Source organism: Oncorhynchus tshawytscha, linkage group LG16 (assembly GCF_018296145.1).
Source record: "Oncorhynchus tshawytscha isolate Ot180627B linkage group LG16, Otsh_v2.0, whole genome shotgun sequence".
NCBI classification, from domain to species: domain Eukaryota; kingdom Metazoa; phylum Chordata; class Actinopteri; order Salmoniformes; family Salmonidae; genus Oncorhynchus; species Oncorhynchus tshawytscha.
The window spans coordinates 82,154,586-82,181,143 of NC_056444.1; the positions used below are offsets into that span (position 1 = coordinate 82,154,586).

The 26,558-nt window shown below is 46.8% G+C and overlaps 1 protein-coding gene across 2 annotated transcripts; it reads right to left on the reverse strand.

The window, feature by feature from the left end:
• Positions 1–6,425: 6,425 nt before the first annotated feature.
• spsb1 (splA/ryanodine receptor domain and SOCS box containing 1) lies at positions 6,426–24,731 on the reverse strand. 2 transcript variants are annotated; one of them, XM_042299784.1, is made up of 3 exons: positions 24,429–24,731; positions 16,670–17,616; positions 6,426–7,588 (listed from the first exon to the last, which is right to left on the reverse strand). In XM_042299784.1, the coding sequence occupies exons 2-3, from the start codon at positions 17,361–17,363 to the stop codon at positions 7,461–7,463; spliced, it is 822 nt and encodes a 273-aa protein (XP_042155718.1). In that variant the 5' UTR covers positions 17,364–17,616; positions 24,429–24,731; the 3' UTR covers positions 6,426–7,460. The 2 variants fall into 2 exon arrangements, with proteins under 2 accessions (XP_042155718.1, XP_024232169.2); XM_024376401.2 differs by lacking the exon at positions 24,429–24,731 and having other exon boundaries at positions 6,427–7,588; positions 16,670–18,925.
• Positions 24,732–26,558: the final 1,827 nt, after the last annotated feature.

Consider the following 26,558-nt stretch of genomic DNA (forward strand, 5'->3'; position numbering starts at 1 on the left):
GTCTGGCAACGATACAAGTGGGGCCTCTATTTATTTATGGGAAGAAGATTGACAGAACAGTTGACCACGGAGAGAGATAAATAATTTATCCAATTAAACAACATACCCAAAGGAGTGGATCTGATGTCCTATCCTGCCCTTTTATTAGTCCAGGTTACTGATAAGAAAGAACTGGGTAGGTGGAAATAAGGGTGATAAAACCTTAACATGCTACTTTCACTTAGCCAGTGTACTAAGTGAGTACATCAAGATTTTATGCGTTTTTAGATAATTGATGTTAAAGGTAAAAATACATTTTTTATTAAAAATTATAATAATCAAGAAATTATCAAATAGTTTGACAACCCTGTTTGAAAACGTTTAAATTAAATCAAACTCAACCGTTAGCTCTTCCAGTGATGAAGAAAAGGTCAACTCTGAGTGAGCACCTCTCCAAAATATTTTGCAATTCAGGTCCAAACAGTTATTTTCTAACTACTTCTACCAAGGGCAAATATGTATAGAGTGTTTCATTCAAATCAAATCAAAAGGGGGGGTGAGGTCAAAAAGGGATTGAAATGAAATGGAACGACCCAGAGGGGTTAGCAAAAGGAGATCTTGATACAGTGATTCAACGAGTGGACAGACCACACAAGGCTAGCTTTAAATCCATAGAGCTGTATGTCTACACCTGGTCACTAAACCTGGTGACCACACTTCAGAGAAATCATATGGCAAGTGCCCAATTCAAAATTCCAATCCAAGTCCCTTACCCTTCAGGCACTCTAAGAATTGAAAGGACGTTTAGCCTGGTAGAACATCAGAATTTAAAAACCAGTCAAACAACCCCTAGCATGCTGTCCTGTGTGGCACAGTTGGTAGACCATTGCACTTGCAACTCCAGGAGCGTATGTTCAGTTCCTGCTGGGGCCACCCATTAGAGAATGTGTGCATGCATTACTGTAGGTCACCTTGAAAAACAGACGCTAAATGGCCTAGAATTATTATAACTAACCCACAGCAGAGGCCATGAGGGTACACATGGGTGACAGCTATTCGCTTTGTCCTTTGTAAAACGGCTGGACTCAGAATGGCAAACAAACAAAACTGCAATGAGTGTAATTGAAATACAATAGTTGCAACAACAAAAAACATTGCATAGTTTATTTTTCTTACTATAAAGTGCTAATTTTGTAAACCACACGTCCATGTATCCTCTCCTTGTCTTGGTGTGACTGGGAGCGTCTCGGCAGATGTATCGCCTGTGTTCCGTTTGTTGTTGTGAGAGGTCCGTGTAACGTGACCCGGAAGAACTCTGGTCCATTTCCCTGACGGGAACCCAAGCACTATTGGAAATCATTTTGAAATACTTTAGTTCTGCTTGATTGAGCTTGTCTGTTTAACTGGAACCAACAGGAAAAAGCCATCAGACACTCCAGGCAGACACTCCAGGCAGACAGACACTCCAGACAGACTAAAGCAAATGTTTGACGTATTTGAGCTGCGTTTGGACCCAGTTCTGGAGGTGTAAAGAGAAAATGGAATATGTCACTGGATAACTCACATTCTTACTAAGGGAAAATAAACCTTTCCTGTTAACACATGACTTCACACGCACACACAGAACTTCTCTGATGACTCTGCTATAGTAATCTGTGTCAGAGGGGACGAAGCTCATCGCAGGGATACAACGGAGGAGTCCTTTGTGAAATGATGCAAGGTCAACTACCTGCGACAGCCTCAACCCATTCTCTCTCTATTTTGAAATAGTACATTTCCTGATTGGCCGATTCCTCATGATGACCCCGGTTGGACATGACTCCAACAAGGTCACCAGGAGGGATCAGCCAATGAAGTTAAAAGTCCCACTCACTCAGTTGACTACACTAAAAAAAAAAAATATGGTGGAAGCCCTAAAATGGTGCTGCCCATACGAATACAGTCTTTTGGCTATTGGAGGCCTCGATCATTCTCTATGAGTGAGATCGCCAACAGCATTTAACGCCTTTAATAAAAAAATATAAAAAATAATAATAATTGGGACTCTTCCTACATGGCTACAAAAGGTGCAGGAGGATTCATGTGGGTGTGTTTTTCTTGTCATGGTTACATGTTTTATCCATAGTGATTTAATTGATGATACGGATTGATTAAACTATTTCCTAAAAGTACTACTTTACAAGGTATCAAGGTTCATATCCTATGGAGTACAGACAGAAGTCATTCATTCAACCACATGGTAAATTGGGATATTTGGCAGTGGAAATCTGCTGATTGATCAGTTTAAAAAAAAATCTAATAAAAAATTTAAAAAAGTTTACTCTGGGCACAAATACAACTTGTTTGTTGACATTTCCATAGACGTAGTAGACGTTTTTGTTTGCAATAAGCAACACTGCAGAAGTTATTTTGAGTGGATCTGTATCGATACAAAGGTCTTCATTATGATCTCACACACACACACACACACACACACACACACAAAGCCGCTACAGTAAACCTTTCACTTTGGGGTTTAATGTTAAATAACAAGAGGTTCTTTGACTTTTTAACTAAAAACGGTCATAAGGTAGTTGGTGCAGTAAGGCCAGTACCTGTTCTTTGGCGCCCCCTGCAGGCTAGATAAGGAAAATTCCAGTGGAGCTCCATTTCCTATCTAAAAGCTTCTGATTTTAGTAAAGTGGATATTTTTCATTTGGATGGCCACAGCGGGAATCAAACCTATGATCACAGCAAAACCGACAGAGGTTGACATATCGTCACACAATTCAGTTCTAGTTCCACTTGCTTCTGCTACCTTGTTGATACTTTGAGCACCAATTAAATCATACAAATAAACAAAAATATAGTCACTTAACAGCACAAAATATATACATTTGAAATAAACTTATTATATATATATATATATATATATATATATAGTTACAAATAATTTCATCAAGGAACATAAAACAGAACGAGCGGTTGCAAGTGAGATGGAAATAAAAACCAATCGGCGCCGCATGGGCAAAAGACTGGACACAATGCCGAACTCGGACCACATCTGAAAATTACTCAAAATGAAGAAAAAATAATCTCATAATTTGACAATATGCTGTCAATTTGTACCCTCTTGGCATCACGTTGCAGCAGCACGTGTGGATTGGCTTGTCTCCATTATTACATCCCAAATCAGTGTACTATTGACCAGAGCCCTATGGACCCTTGTCAAAAGTAGTTCACCGTGTAGGGAATAGGGTGCCATTTGAACCTATGATGTTCCAAATAAAACAATATGTATGGATCCCAAAGCAGGAAGAAAAATTCATGAACATGGACAGTGATTGGCTTAGTGGGCAATGAGAAAACATCAGTTGCTGGTACATGCTACAAACGATCACAGCGATGTCATCCTTCAGTTTATATAAAGAGCTCTCCAATGAAATAAAAGTCTTAAATCTGGTCACCCCCCAACATAAAACAGCTAGGCACTTCAAATACTACAGAAAGAATAATCTGCTGCTCTCAGGTTGAGTTAAAGGGACTGTTCATAGAAAATACTTCACGCATCTTGGTTTCCTTACCCTGTACGTATTCTATGGACAGGGGAGGCTAGGTGAACTAACCCAAAGCGTGGATTGCACTAGAATGATTGTGAACTAAACACGGAATTTGGTTGAACTATCCCTTTTAAAAGATCGGGGTAGGGGGCGGGGTAAGGGTACAGGGGGCGGGGTAAGGGTACAGGGGGCGGGGTAAGGGTACAGGGGCGGGGTAAGGGTACAGGGGAGGGGTAATGGTCACCTTGAGATATAAAACAGTGGTAGTAATGGTGGTGCTTCCAGGAGAAACTGCATCTTATCACCTCAACATTAGAGGTCAGTCCTGGTCTGTCCAGCCCACCGGGCCTAGCAGATAGTACTGCAGTATAAAACACACTGGGCCAAATCCCCCTCCACCCCCACTGCAGAAGTCACACACACACACAAACGGGGCTAAATTCCCCCCTCTGTAGAGGTCACACACGCGGCTAAATCCCCCCCCCCGCCACTGTAGAGATCACACACACAGGGCTAAATCTCCCCCCCCACTGTAGAGGTCTAACACACAGGGCTAAATCCCCCCACTGTAGAGGTCACAGGCACACAGGGCTAAATCCCCCCACTGTAGAGGTCACAGACACACAGGGCTAAATCTCCCCTCCCCCCACTGTAGAGGTCACAGACACACAGGGCTAAATCCCCCCCCCCCCACTGTAGAGGTCACAGACACACAGGGCTAAATCCCCCTCCCCCACTGTAGAGGTCACAGACACACAGGGCTAAATCCCCCCCCCCACTGTAGAGGTCACAGACACACAGGGCTAAATCCCCCTCCCCCCACTGTAGAGGTCACAGACACACAGGGCTAAATCCCCCCCCCCCCACTGTAGAGGTCACAGACACACAGGGCTAAATCCCCCTCCCCCACTGTAGAGGTCACAGACACACAGGGCTAAATCCCCCCCACTGTAGAGGTCACAGACACACAGGGCTAAATCACAGACACCCCCCCTGTAGAGGTCAGACACACAGGGCTAAATCCCCCCTCCCACTGTAGAGGTCACAGACACACAGGGCTAAATCCCCCCCCACTACTGTAGATGTCACAGATTACACAGGGCTAAATCCCCCCTTCACTGTAGAGGTCACAGACACACACACAGGGCTAAATCCCCTAAGTATATAAAGGAGCACCATCTCACGGTGGTCCTCTGTAGCGCCATTGGTATAGCACGGTGCTTGTAACGACAGGGTAATGGGTTCAATTCCCGAATACACCCATACGTAAAATGTATTCACGCATGACTAAGTCCCTTTGGATAAAAGAGTGCTAAACAGCATATTATTATGGGCCGTCGACAAGGGGAATTGTAAAGATGAGAAATGGCGACACCTTGTGGTCAGAAAGCGTTAGTAAAATTATTATTTAAAGAATCTCAGCACTTCAAATGGTGATCATAAAAATAAAAAACAAATCTATTCTACAACACAACCGCCCCCCCCGCCAACGAACTTAAGTTTGATTCCAACACAATATTCCAACTTTTTCCCCCCAACAGGACATGTCATACAACCATCAAGTGATTGATTTTTTTATTTATTTATCAAAGCCAAACTGCAAACAAAAAGGAGAGAAAAGTAAAATCACAAGGTGTTGCAGTCTGACATAGCATCAAACTCATTACACTTTAACACGGACACCAACTTATGTCTTTACATGGTAGTCCTCGGGAACAGCAGAGATCTGGATAAAAGTCCTGTCTGCATGTCATGTCCGTCACAGCCATGGATGTCCCAGTATATGATTAAAGTAAGCCATAAAAACTGGATTATAAAACAGGGCCTAAAATGTTGTTTTTGGTCCAGCAGTCATTGTTGAAGGTAGAAACAAAAATCAACCAGCCACTCAAATTCATTAACCAGCTGAAATATTTTGGCCATAATTACAACAAAAACTGACAATCATGCTTTGTAATATTTCTAAAACAAGAAATGTGTTAGTAAGAAGTACAATTTAATACATTTAAAATTGTGACCTCAGTCTTTTAAATCAAAATATCTGAGACAAAATGCTCAGTTGCCCCTTTAAGAGAGGGAAGTTACCGTGGTAACGGGGCCACTCGCATTCTGTCGTGTGTCTGTGTGTGTGTGTGTGTGTGTGTGAGAGAGAGATATATTTGGGCTCTGACTAGGGAGTTTTTGCTATCCATTGAAGCAGCAGACTCAAAACGAACATTGAAAAACAACCAAGCTTGTGAACAAAACAATTGAAAGAGCCAAGAAACACAGGGACAAAGTCTCACTTTGTAGACTTGAGTAAATTAGACCAACGTTCATGAGCATGAATCTATCAGCACTTCACTCAGTGAGCTCAGCTCCCCTGTCAGACTGTGTTGCTGCTCCAGGTGGGATATAGAATATGAGCTCAGCTCCCCTGTCAGACTGTGTTGCTGCTCCAGGTGGGATATAGAATATGAGCTCAGCTCCCCTGTCAGACTGTGTTGCTGCACCAGGTGGGATATAGAATATGAGCTCAGCTCCCCTGTCAGGCTGTGTTGCTGCACCAGGTGGGATATAGAATATGAGCTCAGCTCCCCTGTCAGGCTGTGTTGCTGCTCCAGGTGGGATATAGGATGTGAGCTCAGCTCCCCTGTCAGGCTGTGTTGCTGCACCAGGTGGGATATAGAATATGAGCTCAGCAGACTGTGTTGCTGCTCCAGGTGGGATATAGAATATGAGCTCAGCTCCCTGTCAGGCTGTGTTGCTGCACCAGGTGGGATATAGAATGTCAGCTACCAGCTCAGCTCCCCTGTCAGGCTGTGTTGCTGCACCAGGTGGGATATAGAATGTCAGCTCAGCTCCCCTGTCAGGCTGTGTTGCTGTTCCAGGTGGGATATAGGAGAGCTCAGCTCCCTGTCAGTACCAGGTGGGATATAGAATGTGAGCTCAGCTCCCCTGTCAGGCTGTGTTGCTGCACCAGGTGGGATATAGAATGTCAGCTCAGCTCCCCTGTCAGGCTGTGTTGCTGCACCAGGTGGGATATAGGATGTCAGCTCAGCTCCCCTGTCAGGCTGTGTTGCTGCTCCAGGTGGGATATAGAATGTCAGCTCAGCTCCCCTGTCAGGCTGTGTTGCTGCACCAGGTGGGATATAGGATTAGTGTAATTAGCAGCTACAAAACAAAACAGAAATACTTTGAACAGCTACTGCAGAATTCTTCTTCAGACTATTTATTTTATTGGTGAATGTAACGCTGGCACTGTGGAGCCAAAACCGAAATCTTCCCGCAGTTGGCGGGTGTTCATTGTATGCGCCGATTATTTAAAAAATAAAATATATATATTAAAAACTGACCCAACACCAACCACTGTCTCTATAGCTTCTTGAACACGCCAAGCATCAGTGTTCTTCTCACTCTGTGGTGTAATGTGATTAGTAGAAATGAGCCCTGAGGGCTGGGTTGAGAGGAGTAGTCATGGAGATGAAACACAGAAGCTGGAGTTATGTTGGGTTGTTAAACTGGTTCGTTTACCCTCAGTGGGAACAATCCCAAAGACGGTGAGCGAGGGTGAGGCGTGCTCTGTGTATCTATTGGTGGGCACAGACGGGGCAGTCAGGGGAGAGAGATGTTGTGAGTGAGTCCCAGACCCAGTCCCTCCATTGGTCATTGGTAGTTCTTGATCGAGGCCAGTAGAGGTGGGCTGTGGTTCTGAGCCTGTGCTCAGTGTACAACATGAGGGTTGTGAAGGGACAAGGCAGTCCCTAGTGAGGGGACAGGACCGTCCCTTGAGTTGTAATTGGTAGTAGTTGATTAGGGACAGCCCTATGGACAGAGGCTGACAGTGACACTCAGTGTATATTATGAGAGGGCACAGGGCAGCCCCTTGGTAGTTCTTTATTGAGGCCGGCAGGGGCAGCCGACGGATCGGAGGCATGTTCTGTTGTGCTGAGGGTCCCGAGGTCATTGGTAGAGAAGGTAATTCTTGAGAGAGGCCGGTAGAGGCAGACCATGGATCTCACTTAGTCGTTCTCTGCCTAAAGCTACCCTCACAGAGCGCCGACACAGCTCCAGCAGAGGGAGAGGCTCAGCTGGGGAGAGAGAGAGAGAGATTTAGAGTACAGCAATACTTTCACATTTAGTTTACCTTAAATATCAGAGAGAGAGAGAGACAGAGAGAGAGAGACAGAGACAGCACATAATCACCCACCCCCCCACATGTCCAATCAGAACTGTCTTGCTGTACAACAAGTTGATGAACATTCACTAGTGTACACAGAGTGAATTGTTGCAGTACAACAACATGTTTTGATAAACATTCTCATTAGAAACCACATTACCCCGAGAGGAGCAGTCATGAGGAGTCAGTCAGTCCAGTGGCAGTCATTTCCACACTTAAAAACACGATGCTTGACATTGAAACTAGAGAGAATCTAGGAGCCAGAGACGCGTTGACATCGAAACGAGAGAGAATCTAGGAGCCAGAGACGCGTTGACATCGAAACGAGAGAGAATCTAGGAGCCAGAGACGCGTTGACATCGAAACAGAGAGAATCTAGGAGCCAGAGACGCGTTGACATCGAAACTAGAGAGAATCTAGGAGCCAGAGACGCGTTGACATCGAAACTAGAGAGAATCTAGGAGCCAGAGACGCGTTGACATCGAAACTAGAGAGAATCTAGGAGCCAGAGACGCGTTGACATCGAAACAGAGAGAGAGAATCTAGGAGCCAGAGACGCGTTGACAGAAACTAGAGAGAACTAGGAGCCAGAGACGCGTTGAATCGAAACTAGAGAGAATCTAGGAGCCAGAGACGCGTTGACATCGAAACTAGAGAGAATCTAGGAGCCAGAGACGCGTTGACATCGAAACTAGAGAGAATCTAGGAGCCAGAGACGCGTTGACATCGAAACTAGAGAGAATCTAGGAGCCAGAGACGCGTTGACATCGAAACTAGAGAGAATCTAGGAGCCAGAGACGCGTTGACATCGAAACTAGAGAGAATCTAGGAGCCAGAGACGCGTTGACATCGAAACTAGAGAGAATCTAGGAGCCAGAGACGCGTTGACATCGAAACTAGAGAGAATCTAGGAGCCAGAGACGCGTTGACATCGAAACTAGAGAGAATCTAGGAGCCAGAGACGCGTTGACATCGAAACGAGAGAGAATCTAGGAGCCAGAGACGCGTTGACATCGAAACTAGAGAGAATCTAGGAGCCAGAGACGCGTTGACATCGAAACTAGAGAGAATCTAGGAGCCAGAGACGCGTTGACATCGAAACTAGAGAGAATCTAGGAGCCAGTTGACATCGAAACTAGAGAGTTGACATCGAAACTAGAGAGAATCTAGGAGCCAGAGACGCGTTGACATCGAAACTAGAGAGAATCTAGGAGCCAGAGACGCGTTGACATCGAAACTAGAGAGAATCTAGGAGCCAGAGCGTTGAATCTAGGAGCCAGAGACGCGTTGACATCGAAACTAGAGAGAATCTAGGAGCCAGAGACGCGTTGACATCGAAACTAGAGAGAATCTAGGAGCCAGAGACGCGTTGACATCGAAACTAGAGAGAATCTAGGAGCCAGAGACGCGTTGACATCGAAACTAGAGAGAATCTAGGAGCCAGTGACGCGTTGACATCGAAACTAGAGAGAATCTAGGAGCCAGACGCGTTGACACGCGTTGACATCGAAACTAGAGAGAATCTAGGAGCCAGAGACGCGTTGACATGAAACTAGAGAGAATCTAGGAGCCAGAGACGCGTTGACATCGAAACTAGAGAGAATCTAGGAGCCAGAGACGCGTTGACATCGAAACTAGAGAGAATCTAGGAGCCAGAGACGCGTTGACATGAGAATCATCGAAACTAGAGAGAATCTAGGAGCCAGAGACGCGTTGACATCGAAACTAGAGAGAATCTAGGAGCCAGAGACGCGTTGACATCGAAACTAGAGAGAATCTAGGAGCCAGAGACGCGTTGACATCGAAACTAGAGAGAATCTAGGAGCCAGAGACGCGTTGACATCGAAACTAGAGAGAATCTAGGAGCCAGAGACGCGTTGACATCGAAACTAGAGAGAATCTAGGAGCCAGAGACGCGTTGACATCGAAACTAGAGAGAATCTAGGAGCCAGTGACGCGTTGACATCGAAACTAGAGAGAATCTAGGAGCCAGAGACGCGTTGACATCGAAACTAGAGAGAATCTAGGAGCCAGTGACGCGTTGACATCGAAACTAGAGAGAATCTAGGAGCCAGAGACGCGTTGACATCGAAACTAGAGAGAATCTAGGAGCCAGAGACGCGTTGACATCGAAACTAGAGAGAATCTAGGAGCCAGAGACGCGTTGACATCGAAACTAGAGAGAATCTAGGAGCCAGAGACGCGTTGACATCGAAACTAGAGAGAATCTAGGAGCCAGAGACGCGTTGACATCGAAACTAGAGAGAATCTAGGAGCCAGAGACCGTTGACATCGAAACTAGAGAGAATCTAGGAGCCTGACGCGTTGACATCGAAACTAGAGAGAATCTAGGAGCCAGAGACGCGTTGACATCGAAACTAGAGAGAATCTAGGAGCCAGAGACGCGTTGACATCGAAACTAGAGAGAATCTAGGAGCCAGAGACGCGTTGACATCGAAACTAGAGAGAATCTAGGAGCCAGAGACGCGTCTAGGAGCCACGCGTTGACATCAAAACTAGAGAGAATCTAGGAGCCAGAGAGACATCTAGGAGAATCTAGGAGCCAGAGACGCGTTGACATCGAAACTAGAGAGAATCTAGGAGCCAGAGACGCGTTGACATCGAAACTAGAGAGAATCTAGGAGCCAGAGACGCGTTGACATCGAAACTAGAGAGAATCTAGGAGCCAGAGACGCGTTGACATCGAAACTAGAGAGAATCTAGGAGCCAGAGACCGTTGACATCAAACTAGAGAGAATCTAGGAGCCAGAGACGCGTTGACATCGAAACAGAGAGAATCTAGGAGCCAGAGACGCGTTGACATCGAAACTAGAGAGAATCTAGGAGCCTACGCGTTGACATCGAAACTAGAGAGAATCTAGGAAGACGCGTTGACATCGGAGGCTGAGAGAATCTAGGAGCCAGAGACGCGTTGACATCGAAACTAGAGAGAATCTAGGAGCCAGAGACGCGTTGACATCGAAACTAGAGAGAATCTAGGAGCCAGGACGCGTTGCGAAAAGGAGCCAGAGACGCGTTGACATCGAAACTAGAGAGAATCTAGGAGCCAGTGACGCGTTGACATCGAAACTAGAGAGAGAATCTAGGAGCCTGACGCGTTGACAGAAACTAGAGAGAATCAGGAGCCAGAGACGTTGACATCGAAACTAGAGAGAATCTAGGAGCCAGAGACGCGTTGACATCTAGAGAGAATCTAGGAGCCAGTGACGCGTTGACATCGAAACTAGAGAGAATCTAGGAGCCAGAGACGCGTTGACATCGAAACGCGTTCAGAGAGAATCTAGGAGCCAGAGACGCGTTGACATCGAAACTAGAGAGAATCTAGGAGCCAGAGACGCGTTGACATCGAAACTAGAGAGAATCTAGGAGCCAGAGACGCGTTGACATCGAAACAGAGAGAATCTAGGAGCCAGAGACGCGTTGACATCGAAACAGAGAGAATCTAGGAGCCAGAGACGCGTTGACATCGAAACTAGAGAGAATCTAGGAGCCAGAGACGCGTTGACATCGAAACTAGAGAGAATCTAGGAGCCAGAGACGCGTTGACATCGAAACTAGAGAGAATCTAGGAGCCAGAGACGCGTTGACATCGAAACTAGAGAGAATCTAGGAGCCAGAGACGCGTTGACATCAAAACTAGAGAGAATCTAGGAGCCAGAGACGCGTTGACATCGAAACTAGAGAGAATCTAGGAGCCAGAGACGCGTTGACATCGAAACTAGAGAGAATCTAGGAGCCAGAGACGCGTTGACTAGAGAGAATCTAGGAGCCAGAGACGCGTTGACATCGAAACTAGAGAGAATCTAGGAGCCAGAGACGCGTTGACATCGAAACTAGAGAGAATCTAGGAGCCAGAGACGCGTTGACATCGAAACTAGAGAGAATCTAGGAGCCAGAGACGCGTTGACATCGAAACTAGAGAGAATCTAGGAGCCAGAGACGCGTTGACATCGAAACTAGAGAGAATCTAGTTGACATCGAAACTAGAGAGAATCAGAGACGCGTTGACATCGAAACTAGAGAGAATCTAGGAGCCAGAGACGCGTTGACATCGAAACTAGAGAGAATCTAGGAGCCAGAGACGCGTTGACATCGAAACTAGAATCTAGGAGCCAGAGACGCGTTGACATCGAAACTAGAGAGAATCTAGGAGCCAGTGACGCGTTGACATCGAAACTAGAGAGAATCTAGGAGCCAGAGACGCGTTGACATCGAAACTAGAGAGAATCTAGGAGCCAGAGACGTGTTGACATCTAAACTAGAGAGAATCTAGGAGCCAGAGATTTGCATGGTGAAAACTATTTGAATACTCTTGAAATGCTTCCTTCCACGCTTCTGACATGACATAATTGTGAAAGCAATGAAAAGCTTCCAGTAGTACACCCTTCTACTCATGTCAGATCAGTGATTATTTTAAGGGATCATTCTCGTGACACCTTACTGCAGACAATGCTACCCAAAGCCCGAGACAGACGAGGCAGCACAGTCAAGCCCGAGACAGACGAGGCAGCACAGTCAAGCCCGAGACAGACGAGGCAGCACAGTCAAGCCCGAGACAGACGAGGCAGCACAGTCAAGCCCGAGACAGACGAGGCAGCACAGTCAAGCCCGAGACAGACGAGGCAGCACAGTCAAGCCCGAGACAGACGAGGCAGCACAGTCAAGCCCGAGACAGACGAGGCAGCACAGTCAAGCCCGAGACAGACGAGGCAGCACAGTCAAGCCCGAGACAGACGAGGCAGCACAGTCAAGCCCGAGACAGACGAGGCAGCACAGTCAAGCCCGAGACAGACGAGGCAGCACAGTCAAGCCCGAGACAGACGAGGCAGCACAGTCAAGCCCGAGACAGACGAGGCAGCACAGTCAAGCCCGAGACAGACGAGGCAGCACAGTCAAGCCCGAGACAGACGAGGCAGCACAGTCAAGCCCGAGACAGACGAGGCAGCACAGTCAAGCCCGAGACAGACGTTAGGCAGCACAGTCAAGCCCGAGACAGACGAGGCAGCACAGTCAAGCCCGAGACAGACGAGGCAGCACAGTCAAGCCCGAGACAGACGAGGCAGCACAGTCAAGCCCGAGACAGACGAGGCAGCACAGTCAAGCCCGAGACAGACGAGGCAGCACAGTCAAGCCCGAGACAGACGAGGCAGCACAGTCAAGCCCGAGACAGACGAGGCAGCACAGTCAAGCCCGAGACAGACGAGGCAGCACAGTCAAGCCCGAGACAGACGAGGCAGCACAGTCAAGCCCGAGACAGCAGTCGAGGCAGCACAGTCAAGCCCGGACGACAGGACGACACGAGGCAGCACAGTCAAGCCCGAGACAGACGAGGCAGCACAGTCAAGCCCGAGACAGACGAGGCAGCACAGTCAAGCCCGAGACAGACGAGGCAGCACAGTCAAGCCCGAGACAGACGAGGCAGCACAGTCAAGCCCGAGACAGACGAGGCAGCACAGTCAAGCCCGAGACAGACGAGGCAGCACAGTCAAGCCCGAGACAGACGAGGCAGCACAGTCAAGCCCGAGACAGACGAGGCAGCACAGTCAAGCCCGAGACAGACGAGGCAGCACAGTCAAGCCCGAGACAGACGAGGCAGCACAGTCAAGCCCGAGACAGACGAGGCAGCACAGTCAAGCCCGAGACAGACGAGGCAGCACAGTCAAGCCCGAGACAGACGAGGCAGCACAGTCAAGCCCGAGACAGACGAGGCAGCACAGTCAAGCCCGAGACAGACGAGGCAGCACAGTCAAGCCCGAGACAGACGAGGCAGCACAGTCAAGCCCGAGACAGACGAGGTCGCAGTCAAGATGGTAGAAGAGAAGAAAAAAAAAAACATGATCAACAGGCTTGTTCAGTTATTCATTTACTGTTGTTCTCTGGGGCATAGGTCAGAGTGATCAAGTGATGTCATCACGATGCCAGTGGCACCTTATCACGTAGTGCCCAACTGTCTGGGATAATAGTTAGGATCAATGGCTCTGTTAGCCTAAACAGATCTGGGACCAGGCGGTCTTGCTGAATTGGCAAGCTCCAGTTTGAGAGAACAGCACAAACAGATCTGGGACCATGCTAGCCTAACTGCAGTCTGTAAGCCTCTAATCTGATCCCATATCTGTTTGTGCCGGGTTTGTTTGTTAACTCCTCTGTAAATAGTCACGGCCAGCAAGACAAAATGCGCGAAAATGATCAAATATAAATAAGCGAGAGAGAACAAACTGATCTGGGACCAGGCAAGCCTAAATGTAGTCTGTTCTAGGCTGGTCCCAGATTAGTGTTGGCAAGGCAACACAAACCAACATATACACATTAAAAACAGTAACCATGGAAAATGGCAAGAAAGCACAAACTGATCTGGGACCAGGCAAGAAAGCACAAACTGATCTGGGACCAGGCAAGAAAGCACAAACTGATCTGGGACCAGGCAAGAAAGCACAAACTGATCTGGGACCAGGCAAGAAAGCACAAACTGATCTGGGACCAGGCAAGAAAGCACAAACGGATCTGGGACCAGGCAAGAAAGCACAAACTGATCTGGGACCAGGCAAGAAAGCACAAACTGATCTGGGACCAGGCAAGAAAGCACAAACTGATCTGGGACCAGGCAAGAAAGCACAAACTGATCTGGGACCAGGCAAGAAAGCACAAACTGATCTGGGACCAGGCAAGAAAGCACAAACTGATCTGGGACCAGGCAAGAAAGCACAAACTGATCTGGGACCAGGCAAGAAAGCCTCAGTGCTCCGCTGTGACCTTGGTGTGCAGTAATAAAGGCCCAACCTTTGAATGTACCGTTACGCTCAAGTTCATTACATCAATAAAACACGTGTGTACGGCCCAAACAAATGACACCCTATATACCAGAGACCAGAGCCCTATCAAAAGTAGTGCACTACATAAGGGAGTCATTAGGGACGCAGACCAAAAAATAAAATTGTGTCTATTATGAAGTTATGACGTGATTCATGCCTGTACAATGAAAGACCAGACCGAGCTGCTAAAGTTCCCTAGGTGAGGCCTCCCGGGTGGCGCAGAGATCTAAGGCACTGCATCACAGCGCTAGCTGTGCCACCAGAGACTCTGGGTTCGTCGCAGCCGGCCGCAACCGGGAGGTCTATGGGTCGACGCACAATTGACCCAGCATCATCCGGGTTAGGGAGGGTTTGGCCGGTAGGGATGTCCTCGTCTCATCGCGCACTAGCGACTCCTGTGGCGGGCCGGGCGCAGTGCACGCTAACCAGGTCAGCGGTGTTTCCTCCGACACATTGGTGCGGCTGGCTTCCGGGTTGGAAGCACGCTGTGTTAAGAAGCAGTGCGGCTTGGTTGGGTTGTGTTTCGGGGGACGCATGGCTCTCGACCGTCACCTCACCTGAGTCAGTATGGGAGTTGTAGCGATGAGACAAGAGAGTAACTACTAACAATTGGATACCACGAAATTGGGGAGAAAAAGGGATTAAAAAAATTATTATTATTATCCCTAGGAGAAAGTGTTCATGGGATAGCTAGGAACACGAGGAGTATAGCCCTAACATAGTATATTACCTCAGTATAGCCCTAACATAGTATATTACCTCAGTATAGCCCTAACATAGTATATTACCTCAGTATAGCCCTAACATAGTATATTACCTCAGTATAGCCCTAACATAGTATATTACCTCAGTATAGCCCTAACATAGTATATTACCTCAGTATAGCCCTAACATAGTATATTACCTCAGTATAGCCCTAACATAGTATATTACCTCAGTATAGCCCTAACATAGTATATTACCTCAGTATAGCCCTAACATAGTATATTACCTCAGTATAGCCCTAACATAGTATATTACCTCAGTATAGCCCTAACATAGTATATTACCTCAGTATAGCCCTAACATAGTATATTACCTCAGTATAGCCCTAACATAGTATATTACCTCAGTATAGCCCTAACATAGTATATTACCTCAGTATAGCCCTAACATAGTATATTACCTCAGTATAGCCCTAACATAGTATATTACCTCAGTATAGCCCTAACATAGTATATTACCTCAGTATAGCCCTGACCTTACAGATCAAATTAATTGAGCCAACATTATTCCTTATCCTACTGCATGTCAGAGAAGTATGTTTCATCTACATAGCAGGTTTCTATCTGAACGTTCCAAAAATGTTGTGCTGAAAGCGCCCTACAGGCCCGTGAGACGTGACGTCTATGGCGTTTTAGGAAGTCTAAACCAATGTCTCTGGTAGGGCTGCACAAATAATCCAATTCAGATCCAAGTTGTGATAATGCCATGTAATATCCATATAGCAAGAGGCTGCCATTTCCTCCTTCCTGAGACACAACAACAAACTAGACTACGGTACCTCCTCCAATGAGACGCGCTAGACTCATTCACTTTCTATATGCACAAGAAGATGTTGACCAATCACAAGCGGGCTCTCTAACTCTGCATGGCATGTCGGCCAATCGCGCTCCAGCCACCGATGTGGCCTATTTATTGCCTTTACCTCCCGAATCTTCTCCATTTGCACACACCGTACATAGATTTTTATATTGTGTTATTGACTGTATGTTTGTTTATGTGTAACTCTGTGTTGTTTTTGTCACACTGCTTTGCTTTATCTTGGCCAGGTCGCAGTTGTAAATGAGAACTTGTTCTCAACTGGTCTACCGGGTTAAATAAAAGGTGGGGAAATTATCATTTTAAATGGTACCTATCTATTTTTAAGTAAGCATTTCACAGGTCAGGTCTACACCTGTTGTATTCAGCACGTGACAGTCAGTTTCTAGAAGATCATAAACAAGCTGGAAAGGAAATACAAGATTACATCTCGCACAGATTTCTAAAATTGGGTCCTTAATTCATAATCGCAATATCTGGCCAACGAATTTTGTAATTAGATACTTTGTCCAAAAAGGTGCAGCCCTAGTCTCAGAGAAAAAGACGAAAAGCCAACCCTGAACCCCTTAAAATATACTTACGATCTAGTCCATTGATGTAGCGGATTCGTATTTCACAGTGCCCCCACACAGCACTGACGACAGGGTACAGTTTCCTCCCCTTGAGTCCTCTGAAAGCCACCCCAAGGTATTGTCCGTCCACTATATAGCTCAGAGTCCCCTCGTCCATGTCCAACACTACCAGGAATGAGTCGGGGACTAGAAACGTGTCATCTGGTTCCAGGAACGCTGGGTACGTCTTACTGGGCTGGTTCTTCCCATCGTGGTGCAGTTTATTACGTCCCAGGTCCCAGCCCCAGGACTCATGGTTATTACCCACCAGGGTCGTGTAGCCTACAGAATGTAACGGCGCGTCTCCTGTCGCCACGCCGACAATGGCGTGCGTTCCCCGCTGTCTCATGGCCCAGCTGATCTCCCAGACGTGGAGCCCCCGGGTGTAGCCGATACAGGCCCGGATGGCGTCCGTGCTCTGAGCCACGGGGTGCCGATGAAAGACCAGTTTGTTGTCGTCCTTGACGAAGATGTTGAGCGATCGGTCGTTGTTGTTCCACGAGTGCTGCATCTGGACCTCCTGTCCAGCAGGGGGCATGTCCAGCAGCAGATCCAGCCTGGAGGGCTTGGCGTGGTCCAGGGCTGCCAACTCCAGCTTCAGAGGCCTGAACGCCGGGTCTCTCATGTCAATAGTCTTTATGCCTCCAGGGATGCTCTGCCCCATGCTCGTCTGGGAAGTTAGAACACAGAGCCAAAGTCCTCCTGCTGAGTCCTCCTGCTGAGTCCTCCTGCTGAGTCCTCCTGCTGAGTCCTCAAAAAAAAAAAAAAAAAAAAGGGAGCAAATCAAAATCAGTTGATTGTTAGTTTCCCCCTCCTCCCCACAGCCTATTTGTCACAGCCAATCAGGAGGCTGGATTGGTGTCCCTGCTCCTGGTTGCCAGTTAACAGGTTCAGGCCAGCTGCTGGTTCAAGCCCACCTGCGAAGAGATGGGAAAAGAGAAGAGAGGTAGAACATGAATCATTACACCACAGTACCCTGCTTCCTAATCACTATAATATGGTCCTGTGTGACTCGGTTGGTAAGAGCCTGGACATTCCTTTAGTCATGCTCCCTCAACTTGAGACATTCGTGGCGTTGTGTGAAAAAACTGCACATTTTAGTGGTCTAATATTACCCCCAGCACAAGGTGCACCTGTGTAATGATCATGCTGCTTAATCAGAGCAAGCCTTGAAACGACTTCAGGGACATATTCACAAAGCAAGATTACTGATCCAGGATCAGGTCTCCCCCCTCATCCATATAATTATAATCATTAAAACAAAAAGGCTAAAATGGATCCTAAATCAGGACCCGTATGTATCCATAAAAGCTTCTCTGAGTAGGAGTGCTGTTCTAGGATCCCGTTTTGCCTTTTTAGTTCATAATGAGTAAGATTGTGTGGTCAGACCCTAGATCTGCACTCCTACTCTGAGAAGCTTCAGTGGATAAGGGACCAGGTGTCGTCAACTCATGGGGTACTGGTGTCCACGGAACACAAAGACTTTATGAAATCAGGTCTTCAGAAACTTTTTGGGGGGGAAAAAATTCCATGACAATTATTCCAAGAAATGCTTGAAGAAAGGTTGAGGGCAACATCATAGCTCATTGCTGAAAGAAATTCCCCTCCTGGAAAGACATAGTAGGCCTAACTAACTCAATAATGGTGCATAAAAGTACAACTGAGCTCAACGGTCAGCAATTTGAGATGCAAAGAGAATTGATTAGCTGAACCGGATTTAATGTTGTTTTTGCCCCAGCTAAATGTAGGTCCTTAAATTATCAGAAATGACAAAACTACTGACACAGCCTTCAAGACTTGGGAAGACTGGGTGTGTAAACCAACTAATATTTGTGGTTTCATATACAGCAAGTGGGAAAAACATAACCTCAATATTTGCAACTGAGGCCCTGCTAGTGTAAACAGACAGAGGGCAAGACAGCTGCTAAGGCCGTTCACAGTCGTCTGGTCGGGGCCGGCCGTTCACAGTCGTCTGGTCGGGGCCGGCCGTTCACAGTCGTCTGGTCGGGGCCGGCCGTTCACAGTCGTCTGGTCGGGGCCGGCCGTTCACAGTCGTCTGGTCGGGGCCGGCCGTTCACAGTCGTCTGGTCGGGGCCGGCCGTTCACAGTCGTCTGGTCGGGGCCGGCCGTTCACAGTCGTCTGGTCGGGGCCGGCCGTTCACAGTCGTCTGGTCGGGGCCGGCCGTTCACAGTCGTCTGGTCGGGGCCGGCCGTTCACAGTCGTCTGGTCTGGGGGCCGGCCGTTCACAGTCGTCTGGTCGGGGGGCCGGCCGTTCACAGTCGCGTTCTGGTCGGGGCCGGCCGTTCACAGTCGTCTGGTCGGGGCCGGCCGTTCACAGTCGTCTGGTCGGGGCCGGCCGTTCACAGTCGTCTGGTCGGGGCCGGCCGTTCACAGTCGTCTGGTCGGGGCCGGCCGTTCACAGTCGTCTGGTCGGGGCCGGCCGTTCACAGTCGTCTGGTCGGGGCTAGCTGTTCACTATTATACAGTTAACAGGAAAAGCAATCAAAACTTTAAAATATTGTTGTTTTCAAGGGCAGGATAACACAAGGCTACTGGTCTGGCTACACTGACCGGCTACTACTGGACAGCGCTACAACCCTACAGACTTGTCACCAAGTCCTAAGTGAAAGCTTGACGCACTGCACTTTGAGAAATGCAGTGTTTAGGACTAGATGGACACCATGTTCAGATACATGTAACTCACATAAGCCCTTACTTTATAAAAATCAATGAATAGGAGAATTTCTTGACTAACTCAAATTCTGTAATTGTATGCAATAACAGTTGGCATAGCTTGGAACACAAACGCATCCATAACTGCCAACTCAAATCCATTTATTTTCAACCAAACATCTGTTTTGTTTGCCCGTGAGTTCAGAACATCTCACAGGAAGTCCTGATGACTCACTTTACTGGAACACCTCAGATGTCATTTCCCCCTCGACAGGTTTGATTTAATCTATTTCTGTCCATGTTGCTAGGAGGTTATGAAGACACACAGGAAACTAATTACACACAGGGAACTGTGGCATCATCACACAGCCAGGGAACTGTGGCATCATCACACAGCCAGGGAACTGTGGCATCATCACACAGCCAGGGAACTGTGGCATCATCACACAGCCAGGGAACTGTGGCATCATCACACAGCCAGGGAACTGTGGCATCATCACACAGCCAGGGAACTATAGACATTTTGTATTTTATTAGGATCCCCATTAGCTGTTGCAAAAGCAGCAGCTACTCTTCCTGGGGTCCACACAAAACAGAATGACATAATACAGATCATTAGACAAGAACAGCTCATGCAGGGAGCTGTGGCATCACCACACGGCCAGGGAGCTGTGGCATCACCACACGGCCAGGGAGCTGTGGCATCACCACACGGCCAGGGAGCTGTGGCATCACCACACGGCCAGGGAGCTGTGGCATCACCACACGGCCAGGGAGCTGTGGCATCACCACACGGCCAGGGAGCTGTGGCATCACCACACGGCCAGGGAGCTGTGGCATCACCACACGGCCAGGGAGCTGTGGCATCACCACACGGCCAGGGAGCTATAGACGGCCAGGGAGCTGTGGCATCACCACACGGCCAGGAGCTGTGGCATCACCACACGGCCAGGGAGCTGTGGCATCACCACACGGCCAGGGAGCTGTGGCATCACCACACGGCCAGGGAGCTGTGGCATCACCACACGGCCAGGAGCTGTGGCATCACCACACGGCCAGGGAGCTGTGGCATCACCACACGGCCAGGGAGCTGTGGCATCACCACACGGCCAGGGAGCTGTGGCATCACCACACGGCCAGGAGCTGTGGCATCACCACACAGCCAGGGAGCTATAGACGGCCAGGAGCTGTGGCATCACCACACAGCCAGGGAGCTATAGACGGCCAGGGAGCTGTGGCATCACCACACGGCCAGGAGCTGTGGCATCACCACACGGCCAGGGAGCTGTGGCATCACCACACGGCCAGGGAGCTGTGGCATCACCACACGGCCAGGGAGCTGTGGCATCACCACACAGCCAGGGAGCTATAGACGGCCAGGGAGCTGTGGCATCACCACACAGCCGGGGAGCTATAGACGGCCAGGGAGCTGTGGCATCACCACACAGCCGGGGAGCTATAGACGGCCAGGGAGCTGTGGCATCACCACACAGCCGGGGAGCTATAGACGGCCAGGGAGCTGTGGCATCACCACACAGCCAGGGAGCTATAGACGGCCAGGGAGCTGTGGCATCACCACACAGCCAGGGAGCTATAGACGGCCAGGGAGCTGTGGCATCACCACACAGCCAGGAAGCTATAGACGGCCAGGGAGCTGTGGCATCACCACACGACCAGGGAGCTATAGACGGCCAGGGAGCTGTGGCATCACCACACGACCAGGGAGCTATAGACGGCCAGGGAGCTGTGGCATCACCACACGGCCAGGGAGCTATAGACGGCCAGGAAGCTGTGGCATCACCACACAGCCAGGGAGCTATAGACGGCCAGGGAGCTGTGGCATCACCACATAGCCAGGGAGCTACAGACGACCAGGGAGCATCAGAAACTGAACTGTGCAAGCTGCTGCTGAGAAGGGAAAGGCCAGACTAATTTAATTGTAGACAAGAGTTCATTGAGAAGTGTTTTGGCTCTTTTTCTAATGCAAGTAAACAACTATTTTAAGTGGGTCATGTCTCCTCAGTGGATGGCCAAAACAGAGGGAGAATAGCCCTGCAGCGGGTGGCCACATGGCTCAAACGGTAGCCTTTTCCTTACATAGAGACCAATAGAGCACTCTAACAAGTCCTGGTCAAAAGTAGGGCACTAAATAGAGAGGCGTTTACAATCATCACAGCCTGGTTTAATCAATCGTCCCTCAATGCCCGTCCAGCCTTCAGGGCCTCAGTATAGGGAGTATGAAACATGTTAAATTTGCAGACTCCGTGCTGGAGACTTAATGTCACACACACCCCCCTCCCCTTCGTAGTGCACTACTTTTGACCAGAGCCCTATAAAAAGTAGTGCACGATATAGGAAATTTGGGATGCAAACTTAAACCATTCATTCTTCTTCCTCAGAATGAACCAACACCACTGTGCTGAAGTACTGAATTTCAAAACAAAACGCTTAATTCGTGGGATTAAAGTAGAACTACACTGAACTAAAATATATATATTTTTTGTCATTATAGAACACACATTTTAAATGAGGATTAGTGACAGTTGGTTTTGTACGACCCTTCGATGGTGGTCCACCAATAGCAGAAACTTTTGTAAATTCCTCCATTTTTAGTCTTAAATTGAATAAATACGGATGTTGAAAATGACCCATTTGATTGTTTATTCAACGTGTTCGTACCTATTCATACCATCCATAAATAAATGTGAGGGGATGTGGAGGGTGAGTGCCTTGGTGGACCCCTGGGTTAGTAAGGAGCCGATTGAGATGTGGAGGGGACCAAAGGATTTAGCTGAGCCCAAAGGAACACTAGTCCCTCGCATTGACCGAGTCCACATCTCATCTCTCGCGTTGATCAAGTCCACATTTAGGCCAAGACACTGTAGATGTCGTCGCACTTTTACGCTCCCATCATCCCATTTCTGAATCCTGGGTTGCTATTAACGCCAATAAGCAGGTTGAACCTGCTGGGAAAGTCCCAGATATAGATAGATACATGGGTGTAGAAAGCTTTATTCAACGTGGAGCAATATCTTTGCTACAGATTTTTATATGAATATTATAAAATAATCTGGAAGAAATATGTGCATTTCCACACCAGAATTGCTTTGAAGCAGGTAAAAGACTGTGTGTGATGACATACTGTACACCAAAACACTTAAGCTATGTCCCAAATTTAAAATAAAATAAAAACATGAGTTTCATGCATTTTCCAATCTATCAATAGTTTTGTCACACCAACTTTTGGCAATAAAAGTAAAACTTGCCCAATCTGGTTCACGCATGCACTCTAGACAATAGTTTGCTGATAAAGTTACCTGTCTAGTCAACCTGTCCAGTCTAGTCAACCTGTCCAGTCTACCTGTCCAGTCTACCTGTCCAGTCTAGTCAACCTGTCCAGTCTAGTCTACCTGTCCAGTCTAGTCTACCTGTCCAGTCTAGTCTACCTGTCCAGTCTAGTCTACCTGTCCAGTCTACATTTCATGATGAGATGGATTAGAGCAAGAACATGTTTATGTGTTAATTGGCAGCTAAGCACCAATCATGTCACTAGCATACAAATGAAGACCCTTGACTTTATTGGAAAAGAGCATCAAGCTCATCACTGTGCACTTTCACCACCCTGTAGCCTAAACTGTGCATGCTTTTTCAAGTTCACAGTGGGAGGACCACACAACATAGCAATGCATGACTGCAAATTTAACTCAAAAATGGTGGTGCCACTGTCAAACAAATTGTCAACATTTATAAAATTGTTGCTTTTTAATTTTGTACAAAATAACTTTACTCGCATAAGAACTGGATGGAAACATGCACTGTTAAAAAAAAAGAAGTTTTAAATTGTAATTTTCTGTAAAAAAAAAAAAATTCAGCATGCTACCATAAATTCTAAATAAACTTTGATTTAACAGAACAATACCATAAACTTTACAGTAATGTACTGTTAAACCAACGTTTCTTTGGAATTCCTGGTAACATACTGTACTAATTATTACAGTAATCTCCAGGTAATTGGCTGCCTGTAAATTACCGTAAACACATGTGTTTTACAGTGTGGTTTATAACTATGATTTAAAAAAAAAAGAGATTACGTTTTACAAATCGAAGTTCATTACATTCAAACACGAGTTAAATTCTTAGTGCGGCAGTAGCCAGAATCCGACTAGATGTTCATCACATTCTGTAGTTGGAACAAGGATAAATCACTGAGCTCTGAGCCGGCGAGAGATATGGCTCTGAAAACGTACCTCAATCCAGGAATGGGGTATGGCAGTGTAATCCGAATTATCCCATTAACCCAACTAGCAAATCGAGAAGATTTAAAATACTCCTAGTTTTCAAATGACTGATAGCCTAGCATACTGACAAACTATCTAATGTTATTGCAGCCCATTGGGATTCGACAACACTTCCGGTAGCGTCTCACCTCAACACTAAGCGTCACATTTTCATGGAATTCAATGGGCTGTTATACCATTAGCTAACCTAGTATGTAGAGGACAAAACTAGCAGTATTTCAATCTTTTCAATTTGTCATTTGGGATAATTAGAGTATACTGCCATCCCAGGATTGAGATACGTTTTCCAAGCCATATCTCACACCGGCAGAACGCTGTCCTGATTTGAGAATAATGAACGTCTAGTGAGATTCCGGTGATGTCCGTCTGCTCCTAGCTAGTAGTTATTCCGCAACATTCACTCAAAACTGGAAGTAAACTTTGACACTGCGCCACTTGAGTTCCATGCAAGAACGTCTCTCTAACACCAAGCAAGGTGAAGGTACTTCACAGTGACTTTGTAGCTCTAACAGAGGAAGAAGTGTGTCAACAACAAACAAACAAAAAAAGAGAGAGTAGATTCATTGTTGAAAATAAATTAATACAATTGACTTCATGGCATTTGATACTTGTTAAGTTATCAACTGCTCTCATGACATGTTTTGTTGTTTGCGACTAAAAACATTGAATGTCAATTAGCGATCTAGACATGAAAACATTGCATAAGTAAAACCGAAAACAAAACCTCTAAAAAAAAAACGAACTAAATAAAACTCACCTTTGCTTGGTTACTTTTTTTTTTGTTCAACCAATAGAACCTACAGAGGATTTGAAAAACGAGGTTTTGAGATTGAAACAAAACTCCTAAACGATACCATTGCTGTTCGTTTTATCCTCTGCAGTCCTCGCACCCCTTTCCCATTTTGGGTTGGACATGAATTAGGTAAAACGATGGCTGTCCTAAACCGGTCACGTGGTCCAATAGCGCCCAGATGCCTTGCTGGGGTAAATTCATTAGGAACCAAACGGGGAGGAACTACCCGGATTTGTCTCACAACAAACGCTCGCTTTCCCAGCAAAACGTTTTCTTACGGTTTGGAGGGAATCAGCCAATTAAATTGGAAATCCCACCCAGTTTACGACATTAAAATGGTGGATGCCCTCAATAGAGCCCCACAGTGGAGGTGTCATAATACCCATAAAACCTAGTGGTCAAACAGGGAGATTCCAATCGTTTTTCCACCATTCATTTTTCCCATGGGGGATTTTAGAAACACTTAAAATAAGGGCTGTGTTTCGTGACGTTTTTATAACCATGTAAATCTCTCTCAGACAAGGTGTCTTGTCAATATATTTGCCTATATTTACCCCCAACAAATGAAATGTTAATATGCTGCTAATGTGGCTATCATAAAGAACTAGAAATGCCAGGATGATCTGAACAAGACTGACAAATCGAGGAAAAGGTAAGAATCTCTGGAATAACTATCTAATGTTAGCTAAATCTAGTAATTAATAAATTGACAACATTTCTTTAGCAGAGGTGCCAGCTGGAGATTGGGTGCAGGATATTGCAGGGATTTGTAATCTTGCATGATGTCTACTTTGATGCTAATTAACCATTTTGAATCTGAGAGTAAATAGAGCCGATTTATATTGATAGAAGTCACCTTGTCCGAGAGAGAGTTACGCCGTTATCAAAACGTCACGTCAGGGTAAAGCCTACACGAAAACACAGACCTTATTTTAAGGGTTTCTAAAATCCCCTATGGGAAAAATGTATGGTGGAAAAACGATAACCATTTCCCTGTTTGACCATTAGGTTTTAGGGGCATTATGACTCATACAGTGGTGCTGCTCATGACTCATACAGCGGTACTCTATGGTGCTACCCATGCTAATATGGCCTATTGGCCAACAAGAGGCCTCTATCATTCTCCAGCGTCAAGCTCATTCCACTGAGCACTGAGTGTCTGCAGGCTTCCGCTCATCCCTTGTACTTGATTGACGGGTTAAGGTCACTAATTAGTAAATAACTACCCTCACCTGGTTGTCTAGGTCTTAATTGAAAGGGAAAACAACACAAAACCAGCAGACACTTGGCCCTCTATAGAAGGAGTTGGACACCGCTGCTTGAGTCGCCCTACTGAGCAACTCGCCATTGAAAAGTTCATGGGTCTACAGGAAAGAATCTCGATCGTATACTCCTCATGTCCTCTTCCCCTCTCCTCCTACTCAAAACCCATTGGAAGAGAAGGTCAGAGGGGAGGGACATCTGACTTTATCATCCAATGTGTTTTGAGAAGGACGCGAGTGAGGATGCAATAGAGATTCTCCCCAGGACTTCACGGCCCGAAACATTGCAAGGAATACTGTCCAAAGATACTCTTCCCTCTTAGGCCCCAGAGCCTGCAGGGATCGGAGTTGAGTTAGTTTGGACTGTGGAATTAACTCACTGGGGAATTAGTTTGGACTGAGTAATTAACTCACTGTGGAATTAACTCCCTGCGGTGTTAGTTTGGACTGAGTAATTAACTCCCTGTGGTGTTAGTTTGGACTGAGTAATTAACTCCCTGTAGTGTTAGTTTGGACTGAGTAATTAACGCCCTGCGGTGTTAGTTTGGACTGAGTAATTAACTCCCTGTGGTGTTAGTTTGGACTGAGTAATTAACTCCCTGTAGTGTTAGTTTGGACTGAGTAATTAACTCCCTGTGGTGTTAGTTTGGACTGAGTAATTAACTCCCTGCGGTGTTAGTTTGGACTGTGGAATTAACTCCCTGTGGTGTTAGTTTGGACTGAGTAATTAACTCCCTGCGGTGTTAGTTTGGACTGAGTAATTAACTCTGTGGTGTTAGTTTGTGAAAATAAGATGTGCAAGGAGCCCTGACTTGTTACATGTCATTCTGGG